Source organism: Malus sylvestris, chromosome 16, assembly GCF_916048215.2.
Source record: "Malus sylvestris chromosome 16, drMalSylv7.2, whole genome shotgun sequence".
Taxonomy (NCBI): domain Eukaryota; kingdom Viridiplantae; phylum Streptophyta; class Magnoliopsida; order Rosales; family Rosaceae; genus Malus; species Malus sylvestris.
In genome coordinates this window covers 7,776,427-7,791,694 of record NC_062275.1, presented here as the reverse complement: position 1 = coordinate 7,791,694, position 15,268 = coordinate 7,776,427, and the positions used below count along the sequence as shown (strand labels likewise).

At 39.5% G+C, this 15,268-nt stretch overlaps 3 protein-coding genes across 8 annotated transcripts; 1 reads left to right on the top strand and 2 right to left on the bottom strand.

The window, feature by feature from the left end:
• Positions 1-179: 179 nt before the first annotated feature.
• LOC126608272 (OVARIAN TUMOR DOMAIN-containing deubiquitinating enzyme 4-like) lies at positions 180-1,934 on the top strand. Of its 3 annotated transcripts, XM_050276137.1 has the most exons (8): positions 180-404; positions 490-568; positions 695-723; positions 852-973; positions 1,069-1,109; positions 1,223-1,321; positions 1,421-1,585; positions 1,767-1,934. In XM_050276137.1, the coding sequence occupies exons 3-8, from the start codon at positions 714-716 to the stop codon at positions 1,780-1,782; spliced, it is 453 nt and encodes a 150-aa protein (XP_050132094.1). In that variant the 5' UTR covers positions 180-404; positions 490-568; positions 695-713; the 3' UTR covers positions 1,783-1,934. The 3 variants fall into 3 exon arrangements, with proteins under 3 accessions (XP_050132094.1, XP_050132093.1, XP_050132091.1); XM_050276136.1 differs by having other exon boundaries at positions 181-404; positions 490-723; XM_050276134.1 differs by lacking the exons at positions 490-568; positions 695-723 and having other exon boundaries at positions 181-404.
• A 106-nt stretch (positions 1,935-2,040) lies between these two features.
• On the bottom strand, positions 2,041-8,569 carry LOC126608263 (uncharacterized). Of its 3 annotated transcripts, none has more exons than XM_050276122.1 (9): positions 8,261-8,569; positions 6,914-7,689; positions 5,371-6,476; positions 4,897-5,140; positions 4,552-4,758; positions 3,291-3,464; positions 2,948-3,145; positions 2,731-2,844; positions 2,041-2,606 (listed from the first exon to the last, which is right to left on the bottom strand). In XM_050276122.1, the coding sequence occupies exons 2-9, from the start codon at positions 7,607-7,609 to the stop codon at positions 2,274-2,276; spliced, it is 3,072 nt and encodes a 1,023-aa protein (XP_050132079.1). In that variant the 5' UTR covers positions 7,610-7,689; positions 8,261-8,569; the 3' UTR covers positions 2,041-2,273. The 3 variants fall into 3 exon arrangements, with proteins under 3 accessions (XP_050132079.1, XP_050132080.1, XP_050132082.1); XM_050276123.1 differs by having other exon boundaries at positions 6,914-7,686; XM_050276125.1 differs by having other exon boundaries at positions 6,914-7,671.
• A 1,997-nt stretch (positions 8,570-10,566) lies between these two features.
• LOC126608761 (NADH dehydrogenase [ubiquinone] flavoprotein 1, mitochondrial-like) lies at positions 10,567-13,592 on the bottom strand. Of its 2 annotated transcripts, XM_050276765.1 has the most exons (3): positions 13,500-13,592; positions 11,058-12,525; positions 10,567-10,824 (listed from the first exon to the last, which is right to left on the bottom strand). In XM_050276765.1, exons 1-2 carry the CDS (start codon positions 13,500-13,502, stop codon positions 11,071-11,073), a joined length of 1,458 nt encoding a protein of 485 aa, XP_050132722.1. In that variant the 5' UTR covers positions 13,503-13,592; the 3' UTR covers positions 10,567-10,824; positions 11,058-11,070. The 2 variants fall into 2 exon arrangements, with proteins under 2 accessions (XP_050132722.1, XP_050132721.1); XM_050276764.1 differs by having other exon boundaries at positions 10,567-12,525.
• Positions 13,593-15,268: the final 1,676 nt, after the last annotated feature.

Below are 15,268 nucleotides of genomic sequence, written 5' to 3'. Positions count from 1 at the left end.
GATTTTAGCGGGGGAGTTCTATGTGTTATTGACACGTGTTACATGCATGAATACACCTTACGTCGTCGTTTGAGTGAGCTTGGAAAAGGACGCACGTAACGGATCCTAGCCGTTGGTAGTTGGTTGAAACTTGAGAGTTTGAAAAGCAAAATTAAAAGCATCGAATTCGATTCTTTGAAAGCAAAAAGCTGTGAAATGTGGAGGAGCTCAGCTGTCGTCTCATCAGTCGATGTCGAGCTCATTCAACGGCTGAGATTCAATTGCAGTTTTGCACATCGAAATCAAGAAGCAAAAAGATGAAGATTCAACATTCATATAAGTTGGCATTTTTACTGATTTTTTTGTTTGTTTTGCCAACTGCTTAATCTGAATTCAACCGATGCCGAAACGGGAAAATCTTCTCGGTAACAAAAGTTTCATTTGTTAACTTTGTTTTTGGTTATGAAAGTTTTGATTTTTTCTTCTTATTTTTTATTTTCTTGAATGCAGGTTAATTTGTTATTCCTAACTTCAGTAATTAGACGAATTGCTTGTGCTTTTCGTATAAGTGCTTTTCTTCATATATCTGGTGTGCTTTCGTATAAGTGCTTTTCTTCATGTATCTGGTGTTATAATAGATTCGTTTCCTGAATCCATGCACTTTGCCTGCCATTTGGTTACTAAAATTTCCTCCCAATTTGTTCTCCTTAATTAGGGAATTTTGGTAAATTGTTATGGATCAAGGTATTGGTTTGTTTTTTTTTTTTTTTTTTCGCTTTATTTTATTTTTACAATTTATTTTCATGTTTTAAATACTCAATGCAAATGTGTTTTGCGATCATCGACTGTTAATTTATGTATGTTTCGTGCAGGCATACGTGGAGACGGAAGATGTTTGTTCCGGTCTGTGGTTCACGGCGCTTCTCTAAGGGCAGGGAAACCATCTCCAAGTGACAGCCTTCAGAGAGAACTTGCCGACGAGCTCAGATCAAAGGTACACGGTGAACTCAAATTTACTGAATTCAGAAGGATACTGATGCTATTTTGTCATACGATTTCCTACGTAAAATGGTGATATGATTTGGACAGGTGGTCGATGAATTCATCAGACGGAGGTCAGACACCGAATGGTAAATTTCGCAAAGATCTCACCAACCGATCACTTCTGCCTCGATGCAGATTTAAACTGCTTTGAAAATCATTTTCAATCGCTTGTCGAAATTTGTTTTGAATTTATTTGCAGGTTTCTTGAAGATGATTTTGAAACGTACGTTGTACAGATGCGACAGCCCCACATTTGGGGAGGAGAACCTGAGTTGCTTATGTCCTCACATGTCCTACGGTAAGTCCTATATACTCCTATGCTAAGAAAGTTTCTATATACTTCAGAAGGTACATAGGTTCGTCGATCTTACAGTTAATGATACAATTTCATTCCTAGGATGCCGATTACAGTTTATATGCGGGACAAGGATTCCGGTGACCTCAAGATCATAGCCGAATATGGTCAAGAGTACGGAAGGGACAACCCTATCCGCGTACTTTATCATGGTTATGGACACTACGACGCACTGCCTGCTGCAACTACTGGTACACAGTCCAAGTTGTAAGATTTCTTCATTCGCTACTCATCTGTTTCGTGGAAAAACTATATGCACCAGAAGGCGCAATAGGCTGTGGTTGTTTGCTTGGTTTCCTTGGGTTTTGGCTTATATCTTTCATAATTTTTTGTCTCTGCCGCTCGAATCAGCCAGTGGTTCATGAATTTTCGTCGTGGGTGTTTGCAGGTGCAAACAAAGATAGCCAGAGATGCGTGGTACTGTAGCCTGTATTCATTCAAAATCTTGAACTGTATTCCTGCTGTTATGTTTATAAGTATTTGATTCGAGAAATGGGTACTTTCTCATACAACATCCTCGAATTTCAGTTCAAATGAATCGTTCAACAGTTCAACATTTGCATAACTCAATTTCATAGACAAGTATCGGCTAACGCCTGCCTGCTCCCGTAGTTCAAGTCCATCGACAACGAGACAAGGAAACCGAGATTAAGCTTTAGGTATATGTATAAACTTATTCTACATGATATCATTATTCAAAAAAATAATAGGCTTCCATGAAAGCTTAGATTACAGCCGCTAACCGGATAACCACTGCTGTGGAACAAACTGCCTCAATATTCATATGGTTGTAACGTTGTATAAATACTCATCTATGTACAAGCGAGAAGTAAGGGGAGCCCCCAAATTGAACAACCTGCCCCGGGTATATCAGATACATACATGAAAGGGAAGATCAGTCGCTATCCTTCCAAACTTCACGGAGGAGTTGATACCTGACAGAATTCCGACCACCCTTCCACTTCGGTGTTGAGTTGGCTGCCAATGGACTGGGAGAAAAGGGGGAATTGTCTATGATGATTGATGTCATCGGTGAATCCAACTCATCGAGCTCATCATCACTTGTATACGATTTCTTAAGCACTGATGACCCACTCCTCGAGAGAGTTAGACTTCCTACCTCTCCTATAATGCTTAATAGCGAAGCAGCTGGAGGTGGGGAATAGATTGTAGGATTTGCGTTGCATGGGAAACTTCCAGCAGAGTCAGTTTTAGCTTCTGAATTCTCCTAAATAAACAAAAAAAAAACAAAATGGATAACAAATCAGTCCTACACCATTCGAACAGGAATGAAGTTCAGTAAATAAGCTGAATTGTTACGTGCGGAGATTATTAGAGGGCCTCTTAGGTACCTCATAATCAAGAGCCTCAAAAACTGCTGTGGGAATTGGGTCTGGGCAAAACTCATCTGGAACAAAATTGTATATAACCCTCTTGATCAATGATGCACCAAATGTAGGGCATACCTTCAGAAATCAATACAGTGATTATTACAAAAAGGCAGGGAATTATTATAAACTCGGTGTTCTTTTATTAAGTGTGGGGCATGGACACAAACCCGGTCTTTACCTCTTTCCGGGTGGATTTATCTGCCAGCATATCAAATGGAAGCATCATAAGGTCACTCAAAGCATTAAGAAGACGGAAAGCTTTAAAGGATGTTGGGCACTCTTGTCCCTTGTGATCACTGAGTTCAGTATTATCATCAGGGGCATCAGTATCATCGATGCCAAATAGATCAGTAAGCCATCTAGACCAGCTTCCAATCTGCGGTCATGAAGACAAGCACAATCCTTCCATCAATGAAATGCAAGACTATTTTTTTTTCAAAAATAAAAGATTTTGTGACTTTTCACCGGCAACCGAAAAAACAATGTGACTAATAACCTCACACGATGAGGTCCACACTCACCGCATTTTTTAGCTGTGCACCAGCCCCAAAGCTCGACTTTCCAGCTGGAATAGGGAGAACCTTAGAATCACTTATGGGGTCGGACACAGGATCTGTGGGCATCTCTTCAGCATTTTCACGAAGAATAGCATTGAACATAGCCACATCCAATCTATCCACTAATTGCTCCATTACCTGAAAAACCATAAATTAGCATTCTGTAAGTCTGCATAAATTTTGAGGACAGTAGAAAAACCATGTGACGGATCTTTAAATGACTTTTGGAAACACACCGCAATAGTAAAAGCTCACTATAACGAAGTCATGGAATTATATTGAGAGTTTGATACATAAATAAAACAACAATAACAACAACAAAGCCTTTTCCCACTAAGTGGGGTCGGCTATAAGAATCCTAGAACGCCATTGCGCTCGGTTCTGTGTCATGTCCTCCATTAGATCCAAATACTCTAAGTCTTTTTTTAGAGTCTCTTCCAAAGTTTTCCTAGGTCTTCATCTACCCCTTCGGCCTTGGACCTCTATCCCGTAGTCACATCTTCTAACTGGAGCATCAGTAAGCCTTCTTTGCACATGTCCAAACCATCGTAACCGATTTTCTCTCATCTTTCCTTCAATTTTGGCTACTCCTACTTTACCTCGGATATCCTCATTCCTAATATTATCCTTTCTTGTGTGCCCACACATCCAATGAAGTATCCTCATCTCCGCTACACCCATTTTATGTACGTGTTGATGCTTCACCGCCCAACATTCCGTGCCATACAGCATCGCCGGCCTTATTGCCGTCCTATAAAATTTTCCCTTGAGCTTCAGTGGTATACGGCAGTCACACAACACGCCGGATGCACTTTTCCACTTCATCCATCCAGCTTGTATTCTATGGTTGAGGTCTCCATCTAATTCCCCGTTCTTTTGCAAGATAGATCCTAGGTAGTGAAAGTGGTCGCTCTTTGGTACTTCCTGATCTCTGATCCTCACCCCTAACTCATTTTGGCCTCCATTTGCATTGAACTTGCACTCCATATATTCTGTCTTTGATCGGCTTAGGCGAAGACCTTTAGATTCCAACACGTACATAAATAAAACATTAGATATATTTTCATTTAAACATTGGTTGTGTAGCTCTGGCTACCTATAGCATTTGCACCAAGTTTTCAACTATATTCATACACAGTGTTCTATGATAACCTTTAGGAGTTCCCAGGTGCAGTGAAAAGTTCAACGTACACATTGAGGAAGGGATTATGATGCATAAACCTACCAAACGAGCCAGCAGAGGCAAGCAGCCACACTCATGTCCAACAGCTCTTGCAGGACAGAGCCTTTCACAGGCATCTTTGAAAGCCTTCTTCCACAGCTCCATAGAAAAGTTACCTTGCTCATGACCACCCAAACCATGCTTCCTTCCATTGGCTTTCCTTGAGCTTGAGCCCTTCGCAACCGCTGACTGCATATATGGAGTCATATTCTGAGGAGGGAAAACAAGATACGTATCCGTCATGAATAGCAAGGGCTTTCAGATCTAGGCTAAATTCTTGTAGGTGAAAGAATAAAAAGAGGTGATGATGCCAATAATGAAGAAAACTGAAAATAATATGGGTTTTACCTGCCACCATACAGACTCAACAATTCGGGAGAAGATCCAACCTTCAAACTTTTCCAAAGCAGCCATAAATATCTGCGGATCCTCCCAATCATCAAAACTTTCAAGAGTGCAATTGTTCTCTTCCTTGTGAGGAAGAAACCCATTCTTTGCTTTTAAAACCCCCTCAGCGCCAACTTTTCTGCAGGGCAAGGACTGGCTGATAATAGCTCTCAACACAATTGAATTCGACAACCAGAATGTCAACCTTGTTCATTGGCAACAAAACATACAGTGTCAAACTAAAAGATAATTATCTTCGCATTCTGGAAGATGTTTAGAACTCAAAGCATCAAATGATTAGGACCGTCAAGAGAAAAAAAGAAAAGAAAACAAAAATACATATGAATTCATCTTGGACATCATTTCTTTTACCGATAAGGCATTGCCAGTAAATTAAAATGGTGAGTTCAGTTTCCATTTATTTAGCTCTAATACCTTGCAACATCATTTCCGCATGCTTTAGAAACCAAGATTAGTCCAGTGATAGCAGCTCGTGCTGCATTTGCCTTCTTAGCTCCAAAGCTTGTTTTGCAAGCATGAAAATAGAATCTAGAAAGTCGCCGAGCAGGAGCATGAATCTTATTTGTGTGGCTCCCATGCTCAGCGGCAACAGAGTAAAGGCCAATCTCCACAGCAGCAGCTTCTCTCAGTTCTTCCTTAAGCAATTCAATTGTAGACTCCAAGTCAACTTTGCCATCAGAAAAGCTGACTGTTTTTTGTTCTCTTTCACTTGTCGCGCTAATTCGACCATGAACATAAGCATCTTGAGTTTCAGCTTCCTTTGACTTTTCGAGAAGCTCATTATTGCTTGACTGTCTATTGTTCTGAGCTGATACTAAAGGTAACTGCACAGACTTTACATGTTTTAGTTCATTACTTTTAACCTTACTTTCCTGCGCTCCAACAACTCTCCTGCTGGGTGTAAAAGTTTCACTCTTTAACCTGACTTGTTTTCTGGTAGCATCTTGTGAAAATCGAGAAGCTAATTTGTCATCAAAAGTATACTGATTGGCCTTTAAGAGATGACCATCCTCTCGAAAGGCTTGTGAATCTGCATTGCTTGCAAATGTGGAGTTTGTGTCCTCCTGAATAGACATGCTTGAGGATGAACCTTCAGCAGCATGGTTACGGACAATATTGTCTTTGATAAGATCTTGAGCATTTTCATGCACTCTGGCACTTCTGTTAGAACGAGTTATGTGAATTCTGTTGTCCTTAAAATTATGGTAACCAGATTCCTGATGGCTGTCTTGATAGCCAAAGGGTGAAGACGCTGAATGAACAGAGTGGGTGATTGATTTTTTCAGGATTGGCATTGAAGCACTCTCCTTTGAACTGTTAGGCAAAGAAGCACGATCATTTGCAGAATTCAGCAGAATGGAGGAAGAGCCTATTGACGACAGTGGAGATGAACTTCCATTTTGGTGCTCTAATGCTTTAACCACTGGAGTCACCCCTGTGCTTGCAGGTGCTGCTATTGACTGTGCAGCAGGCTCCCCATAAGTCCTCCTAGTGCCATTGGCTGTTGATTCTAATACATTCTGAAATTAATTATATATGGAGGTTAAACAAGCTGACAATACACAAATGAATTGAATCAGATAAAGAGAAGCAACCATCAGGACGAACACTATCAGGGAAGTTATGGTCCACTATTTGATTGGTGCAAAAGTAACTGACAAACAAAAGTAAATCGGAATTCTTTGGACATACACATGAGAATGATTATGAAAGGGATGGTGGTGCTGGTACTTATGTCACACTATTTGGGTTCTCAGAATTTGTATTTGAAGACCTTAATATCAGCGATGCGGTTATTCATTTTACAACCATGGATCTGAAACTAAGTTAAATTCCATAAACCTAATTCTACATATATTTTAGATGCAACTGGAGATATCATATTTTTAAATTATAAGAGCAGCTAAGCAAAGAAACTGATCTGAAGGGGAGAACTTTTAAAAATGACTTCACATACCTTTTCACCGCTAGGTGATGAACTGACTGTTGTCTCAACAGCCGAGGAGTTTACAGTGTGTGATGGATGCGAGGAAACATCATCATCAACGTCATCATCGGTAAAAGAGGCAATCTCGTCAGTGCCATCATTCACAGACCCTGGAACAGATTCAGTTCCCTCATTTTCCAGAGACTCTTCTCTGGACAAGCTGCTCTTTGGTGTCAAGCTGGAGCTCGGTTTACCACACGGCTGAATACTAACAGAAAGAACAGTTTGCGCTGAACTCTTAAAACTCTTCTTCCAGTTCAGCGGAGTGCTCACATTTCTGGTTTCCACAACGATCCCATAGTCTGCAAGATTGATCTCAGCCGACCCCAAGAGTTGACCTTTCACTCCCTTGTCCTTTCGAGGTTCATACAAGTAAAACTCCAAGTTGTTCTTCTGGTAAGTGTCGCGAACTGCGTTTTTTCTTGATTTCTCCTTGTATAAAGTGACTGGAAGCGTGAAAGACTCGCCAAATTCGATCTTTCCATCACCAACATTGCAAATACACGATCCAGAAACCTGATCACCGTTTTCCCACTGAAGCATAACGGACTGAACGGATCTCAAAGCCTGAGACGAGGGCCATGGCTTTAGTTCCTGCACATGGATGAGGTAATCAACCTCAACGGCCGCGCTCTTCCTGCTCTTTGATCTTATCCCAAGAACCATTGTCACGAAAAGCGCCCGGATAGCTCCTGATGGGTAGAACCAGTTACAAACTTACAATGCTTCTACATCCATCAAACCTCCTTACATATAAAAATACATCACAAAATCAGATACGAACAAATGGGATGTAAAAAATATCCAAGCTCCCGACTTTTGAATGTAATTTAATACCAGCAATCTAAGATGCAATTCAACCCTCATGAATTTCAATAGAAAAAAATAATGGGCAGTTTAAGCTTTGACCATCAAAGACAAAACAAGTACGAACGCGGAGAGGGGTTTAATTTAATAAACTTTGGGTATCACCCACCCCACTCATCCAGCTTAATTTTCATATTTTTATATAAAAAATGGTGTCAAAATCTCTGTCCTCCCTCCGCGTTACATAAAAATGCGAATGAAATTAGCAAAATTTGAAACAGGCAGACAGGGGTGATGAGAATAGCAGCAGTGAATCAATTAACAACAAACAAAAACAAAACAAAAAATTGACTTCTAATCCAAGCATTGATGCGTAGAAATGCTACTTCGTACTACTACATCGGAAGAACAGTAAAATTGAGAGGGCAATCGGAAGTAAAGTTGGGAATTGCAGAGAGTTTGATGGAGATGGGAGCTTTGAACAAATGAAGGAGATGTGAGTGAACTTACAATGCAGAAGAAACTGAAGAAAAGCGAGCTGCTTCTCTGTTTTCTCTCTTCTTCTCTTCTTTCTGTGAGTGCGTGGGTGGATATTTACAGAATGTGGAAGAATGAATTGGAAGGGAAAGGGTGGGTGAGAATACGGAAGAGGAAGGAAAAGGTCGTTGGATAAAAAGGAACAAGAGGAAGGAAGCAACCGTCTCTCTCCTGTCGCTCTCTGGCCCTCGCCTGATCCGATCGATCTGGGCTCATACGATCAGTTCATTGGGCTCTCTATCTTCTTAAACAAAAAGTTGGACCATTTCCTACCTTTCTTTCACATATTTCGTCATCTCAATCAAGAGGAACTAAAGCAAGCTCAGTCTACAATTACAGTCCTACCAAAAATTACTTTTAAATAAACAGTATCATGCCATACTCATCTATTATCTTTAACTAAATGGGTTTAACATAGCCAATTGATATTTTATTAGTTTTTTTTTTTGTGTTGAATTTTTTTGTTAGTTTTAGGTTTATACTTTAAATTTATTTGTTAATTTAATTAAACTACTAAAGTTTTCAAATCTAGACGTTGAATTTAAATCAATTATTGCAATTGAGGAGTTGGATCCAAAAAATAAGCTAAGAGGCCGGCTATATTTGGCCACCTGATGCCTCATTGACCAAATAATAACATTAGTTGTAGATGAGTTTTTAAGCAAATTAGACCATTTTTTGCTATTAGACATTTAGCCAACCTTAATTAGAGATGGCCTTAGCAGTTAGAGTTGGTTGGATAATTATTTCGTTTTTATTTTTATTTTTTTATGATAAACTAGAGAGAGAAAGAAAAATTATTTGAAACGTCAGGAGAAATGTAAAAGAAATGCATATTAAATTATACAAAATTTGAAAAACAATTGTACTAAAAGGACATGGATCCTCTCCGGATCTATTGGTCTTAATTCATTAAGTCTCATCATTCGAGCAATTGAAATTTAATTAAACGGCTATAAATAGAGATCTACTTTAAAAGTTATAATAACTTTAGTCGTTGAATGAAATTTCAATTACCTGGATGATAGCACTTGATGAATTAAGACCAATGTATCCGGAAAGGATCCGTTCCGTACTAAAAATGATTATAATAAACAGAATTATGCAAAAAGAGAATGAGACTGTTAAATTCACTTCCAAAATAAAATGGTTATTAGACAATTATTCTCGCTTAAATTTGTTAGTAGAAGGGCTGGTTTGGTATTGCTGTGCTTTGAAAAAAAACTGCTATGAGAATAAGCGGCTGTGCTGTGAAAATAAGTGGCTTTGAAATAAATCAGCAGAGTGTTTGGTAAACTTTTTTGTAAAAATGCTTTTGGAAAAAAAAGCAGTCTAATAGTGGGTCTTTTCATTAAAGAAGCACTGTAACTCCGTGTGCTTTGAAAAAAAACCAGTTTTCCAAAGCTGCAAATAGCAGCTTCAGCTTTTTCCTTTGATTTCAGCTTATTCTCACAGCAGCTTCCAAAATAAGCCCTTTTTTTTCAGTTTACCAAATACCTAAAACCCTCACAGCTTTTTTTCATGGATGTTTTTTTTTTAAGCACCTCACTCCCAAACTAGTTCGAAGTCGGTGATTTGATGGGGGTCCAGCAATTCTGTCCCTTGGTCGTGACACAAAGCTAATAATTAATAATTATTTGGATGGCTTTAAGCGATGTTGGTCGACGAGAGAGGTTGAAACATCCACGTCAAGTTTTTCTTTCTTTATCAAACGGTGGGAAACCATCCCCTTCAACTTTATTGAAATGGAAGTTGGTATAGATGCCAGAGATTCTTGCCAATGGAGATTGGATGCTTTATGTATTCAATTAAACCATAATTAAGGGATTTGATCCAGTAGGGTTTATTTGGTTTTTCAACTTAGTTTGATTTATTTGATGAAGATTTCATATGTTACACTTTTCACTCTCAATAATTTATCCGGCTTTGATGAGTTACATGTAATGTATGCAATCTGGCAAGTCTCATGATGTGTACCACATAAGTCATTGCCATACCAAGTACCAAGGGATCAAGGCTACATTAGTAACAAATGCTCTCCGATCCATTATATAGATGGATTTAAAATTACTAGAACGCCCTAACAAGGATTTCTAAAAATTATTTGTTTAGCGCCTCTGTAATGCCCATGAAGTGCATTTTTGACCCCTCGGTTGAATATTTCGTAGTGCATTTCTTACCAACGCACAGCATAGATCCCTTGGAGTTTAGGAACTTGGTAATCTCTTAGTTTTGAGATTTAAAGTTGAATTCGTGAAGGATATCTATCAAAGCAGGGAAGCGAAAAACGAAAATTTATTAACAAAACTCCGACTGTGTAAGGGAAAACAAGATCCGGAAACACAACACAAATATCCTGCCCAGACGCATCCACAATGAATCAGATTGTCTCTGGGACAGTGAGGTCATATAGTCGAGATACAGTTTAAAAACAAACAATAGCAGCTGGACCACCAGCTGCCTCCCGATTCACATATCCTCCCGAAATCTGGGGCAACTTCATTTTATTCCATGATTTCCACTAATACAAGCATAACCTACACAGCAGAAGAACCCTCTATTAGACCAAGCGACAATTTTTTTAGCCCATTGATGTCTAGATTCAGCCAACCGGACCAGGCCACCTGTTGCGTGGCCTTACAACAAGACAACAACAAACACATTCCAATGCGTACCCAAGTTCAAGTTACTAGTACTGTTTTTCTCCCTTATTTACTTCTTTTTAGAAGTCGAATGAAGAAATGAATGCAGAATAGATACAAGAAGCAACCTGAGAGAAGCACTTAAGCAGCTGCCTCCAGCAGTTCCCTCTCTGCACGCTCCCTGATCCTCCTCTCAAGCTCTGGCCTGAAATGCCTTATTAGACCTTGCACGGGCCAAGCAGCAGCATCACCCAACGCACAGATTGTGTGCCCCTCAATCTGCTTGGTCACCTCCTGAAGCATGTCAATCTCTTCCAGCTTTGCGTTCCCAACTTTCATTCTTTCCATGATCATCCATAGCCATCCTGTCCCCTCCCTACACGGTGTGCACTGCCCACAACTCTCATGCTTGTAGAAGTAAGAAAGCCTTGCAATTGCATCGACAATGTCCGTTGATTTATCCATCACAATAACAGCTGCAGTTCCCAATCCTGACTGCACAGCCTTCAGTGCATCAAAATCCATCAAAACATCATTGCATATATCCTTGGTAAGCAATGGAACAGATGAACCACCTGGAATTACTGCAAGTAAGTTGTCCCATCCGCCCCTCACACCTCCACAGTGCCTCTCTAGTAACTCTTTCAAGGGTATGCTCATTTCCTCTTCAACAGTGCAAGGCTTGTTCACATGTCCCGAGATACAAAACAATTTTGTCCCTGAATTGTTCTTTCTCCCAAAACTGGCAAACCACTCTGGTCCACGCCTTAATATGGTGGGAGAAACAGCCACCGTTTCCACATTTGTAACAGTGGTGGGACAGCCATATAATCCTGCATTAGCAGGGAAAGGAGGCTTCAATCTTGGCTTCCCCTGTTTCCCTTCAAGGCTCTCCAGAAGTGCTGTTTCTTCACCACAAATATAGGCACCAGCACCAAAGTGGATATGAACATCAAAATCATAACCAGATCCACAAGCATTTTTCCCCAGTAATCCAGCTGCATAAGCTTCATTTCTAGCTTTTACAAGGTTTAACCGTTCATTTACATATTCACCTCTTATATAGATGTAAGCAGCACTGGCCCTCATCCCAACACCAGCAATCAAGCAACCCTCTAAAAGTTTGTGTGGGTCATGGCGCATAATTTCCCTGTCCTTACAGGTTCCAGGTTCACTTTCATCAGCATTGACGACAAGATAGGAAGGACGGCCATCGGATACTTTTGGCATAAAAGACCATTTGAGACCAGATGGGAAACCAGCACCACCACGTCCACGTAGGCCAGACTTCTTCATTTCATTGACAATCCAATCAGCACCTTTAATAACTAGATCTTTGGTTCGGTACCAGTCACCTCGTTTCATGGCACCCTTGAGAAATGGGTCGTGCAACCCATATAAGTTAGTGAAAATCCGGTCTTCATCTTTCAAACCACCAAAATGAGTTTTCTCGGGAGGTGGTGGAGGTGGAGGTTGAGCAGTAGTAGAGGGTGCTGCTCCCTGAGTGCTGAATGATCTAAACGCTAGGCCCCACTTTGCACCATGATGACGAGCTAAAGCTGCTCTCTGCAGAGAAAGTATACCCTTGATGGGTGCCTACAAATTAACAAGAAGTCAGACGCAGTTTATTTCTCCAAAGTGACCTATGCCTATAACATCTACTCTTCAGAGCTAACAAGAAAAACAAAATACAGTTGACATGAAACAACTTCACAGAAACATGCATGAAAAATCCAACATCAAATTACACAACCAGAACCATGGTGTAACATTGGTACTCTAACAAAGCTGTGGCATATCCGCAACATTCATTTCTTAAAGATTCTACATTTCATGAAGAAGCCAATACGAGTACATGTGTTATAAGATTGAAATGCAGCTTGTACAACCTCAATTCATCATTCCTAGAACATCTTAACCATATATGTGTTCCCTTTTAATTTGCCTACACCAAGCTACACGTGTTTGACCTGGAGGATAGTCTCACACAAAATTGAACCTTGACCCACATTGAATTAACCCAATAAACCTAAGAGGACTCCCCGATAGTCCCCACGCGGCTTTTATCCGAACAAAAATGTTAACGATGGAGGTGGTAAATAATGTAGACCGAAATACTCGCAATCCATTTGAAGCCTAAAGTCAGAACCTTTCTCCAATCAAGCCTAAGAAAAGACGGGCTTAGCGAATGATAACTCCAATACGTAAGCTAGCTCTGCGTATCATTGGCATTGGGCAGGTGAACCTGGCTTCTGTCTGAGGGCATCCGGAATTGTCTGTTTCGGTGAAAACCTAACTAGCTATTCAAAATTCGATTTTCTATCCCTTTCCAGCTATCTTCCTCAATTTTTCCACCAAACAAACAGATAACAGAAACAGAACATGCAGAAAGCCCCATATCAGATCTACTAAAACCAAACATTTCAGAGAAAATTAACATACAAAACGATCACGGACTGACACAACATGAAAGCGAAGTTAAATCGGAGTTAAACCTAGGGAGGTGAATAATAAGCCTGAAAAAAAAAATCATCAAAAAATGTGGACGAATTGAGATGTCGGTTGCGTACCATGGTGGAGCCGCGGCGGACGAAACGCGATGCGTCGCCGAATCAGGTAATCGACGAGAACGAGATTGGGGGAGAAGAAGCGAGAATGCTCAGGTGGGAAATGGAGAGCTCCAGTAAGCGGACCTCATCTCATATGCTGAGAAGGGTAAAATGGACCATCCAGTTAATAATGATCGAGATGATTTAATGAGGTCTGTGATGAACGGTTGAGATTGAGCGAGTGCTTGTGTTGGATCTTATATCACACATATGCTATGCTGTTTCTATTTGGTCCATGGATCAACGCTTGCGATGCGGACCTAGTTCTACATCTTTTTCATATCTTGGAATTTTTGGTTAAATTGGGTTGGGCTTTTAATTTTATATGAATCATGGGTTTATTCGTGGGCTTTAGGTTGAACGCTTGGGGTTTTATAAAGAATGTTATTATGTCCACTCGCTTGTTTAATTTTCCACCTCAGTTTAATTTTTTGACTTGAGATTCACATTCTCAAGTTTCAACACGTTTTTCACATGTGACATCGTTTAGCCTACCATGTGAATAACACATATTAAGTGATATGGAAGTACGTGTAGTTGAGCTCAAGACTCAGGTTTAATCTCTCATACCAAAAAATAAGTTAAGGTTCCGAAGCAAATTTACATCCTTATAAGTACATTTAAGGTCCCTTTAAGTTCCATGTGCAATTCACACTCTCAACACTATAACGAAAGTTTTAATGAAAATGGCTTGGACTAAGACTATTTTAACCAAAAACTATTCTATACTTTTTTTAACTAAAATCACCTCAAAATCAACCGTAAGGACAGAGACTCCTAATTTTACAGAGCCCAACATGGACAAAAATAAATTTCCAAAATTATCCCAATAGAAAGAAAACCTAGCCCATATTGAATTAAATGGAGGATTAACAACCCTCGAGGTTTGAGCCCGCTGTCAAATGTATGTGAGCTTTGAGCTTTGAGTCAATCCAGCCCGAGCTTCGATATACCCCAAACCTTTTTCTAGTATTCCAATATACCCCTGAAAGTTGTGATATTTACTACTGCGTTTTAGTATTACATGATGCCCTTTTGTTTGGCACTTTCCAAATCACAAGGAATTATTTGAGCTCCCCTTCCCTGCCACCTCTCCAGCTTCATCCCATATCGATTAACAGAATTTCAGCATTAATATGTTGACTGATTCCTTTGTTTGTTATTTTGTTATTTTCTATTTGGAATGTATAATTCTCTTGTGATACGTTAAAACTGTTGTCTTGCTAGTGCTGTCATATTAATGCTTTTTTTATTCCTTATCGAAAAGATTAGATCACTTCTATTATTTGTTGGAAATTATATATTAAACTAATCATGTGTTTAGTGTTTCCAGTACTAATAAACATTTGTTTTTGCAGTATTTTCAGTATACTCGTGTTATAGTAGGTGGTTCGTTTATTAAGACTACCATAAGTTTGCAACACATTGGGATTGACTATATCATCCATAGTATTGTAATTAAATTAGTGGTAATCTATAGTATTCTGGTTCAATTTTAGAAATACTGTGTTAGTTTGCTATAATTTTATGAATAGTGTGTATTATTTTGGTTCAGTTTCAGAAATAGTGTGGGTTAATTTGATGTAGTGCCATAAATAATGTAGGTTATTTTGGTTAAGTTTCAGAAATATTGTAGGTTATTTAGCTATAGTTTCAGAAATAGGGTGGGTTATTTTGCTATAGTTTCATAAATAATGTGGGTTATTTTGGTTCACTTTCATAAATAATGT

Coding starts and splice junctions, on each gene's coding strand:
- LOC126608263 (XM_050276122.1), bottom strand. CDS start 7,609: ATGGTTCTTGGGATAAGATCAAAGAGCAGGAAGAGCGCGGCCGTTGAG. Junction 4,759..4,896: donor TTGAGTCTGTATGGTGGCAG/GTAAAACCCATA, acceptor TTCCCTCCTCAG/AATATGACTCCATATATGCA. Junction 2,607..2,730: donor TTGAGGCTCTTGATTATGAG/GTACCTAAGAGG, acceptor TTGTTTATTTAG/GAGAATTCAGAAGCTAAAAC.
- LOC126608272 (XM_050276134.1), top strand. CDS start 380: ATGCCGAAACGGGAAAATCTTCTCG. Junction 974..1,068: donor CCGACGAGCTCAGATCAAAG/GTACACGGTGAA, acceptor TGATTTGGACAG/GTGGTCGATGAATTCATCAG. Junction 1,322..1,420: donor ATGTCCTCACATGTCCTACG/GTAAGTCCTATA, acceptor TTTCATTCCTAG/GATGCCGATTACAGTTTATA.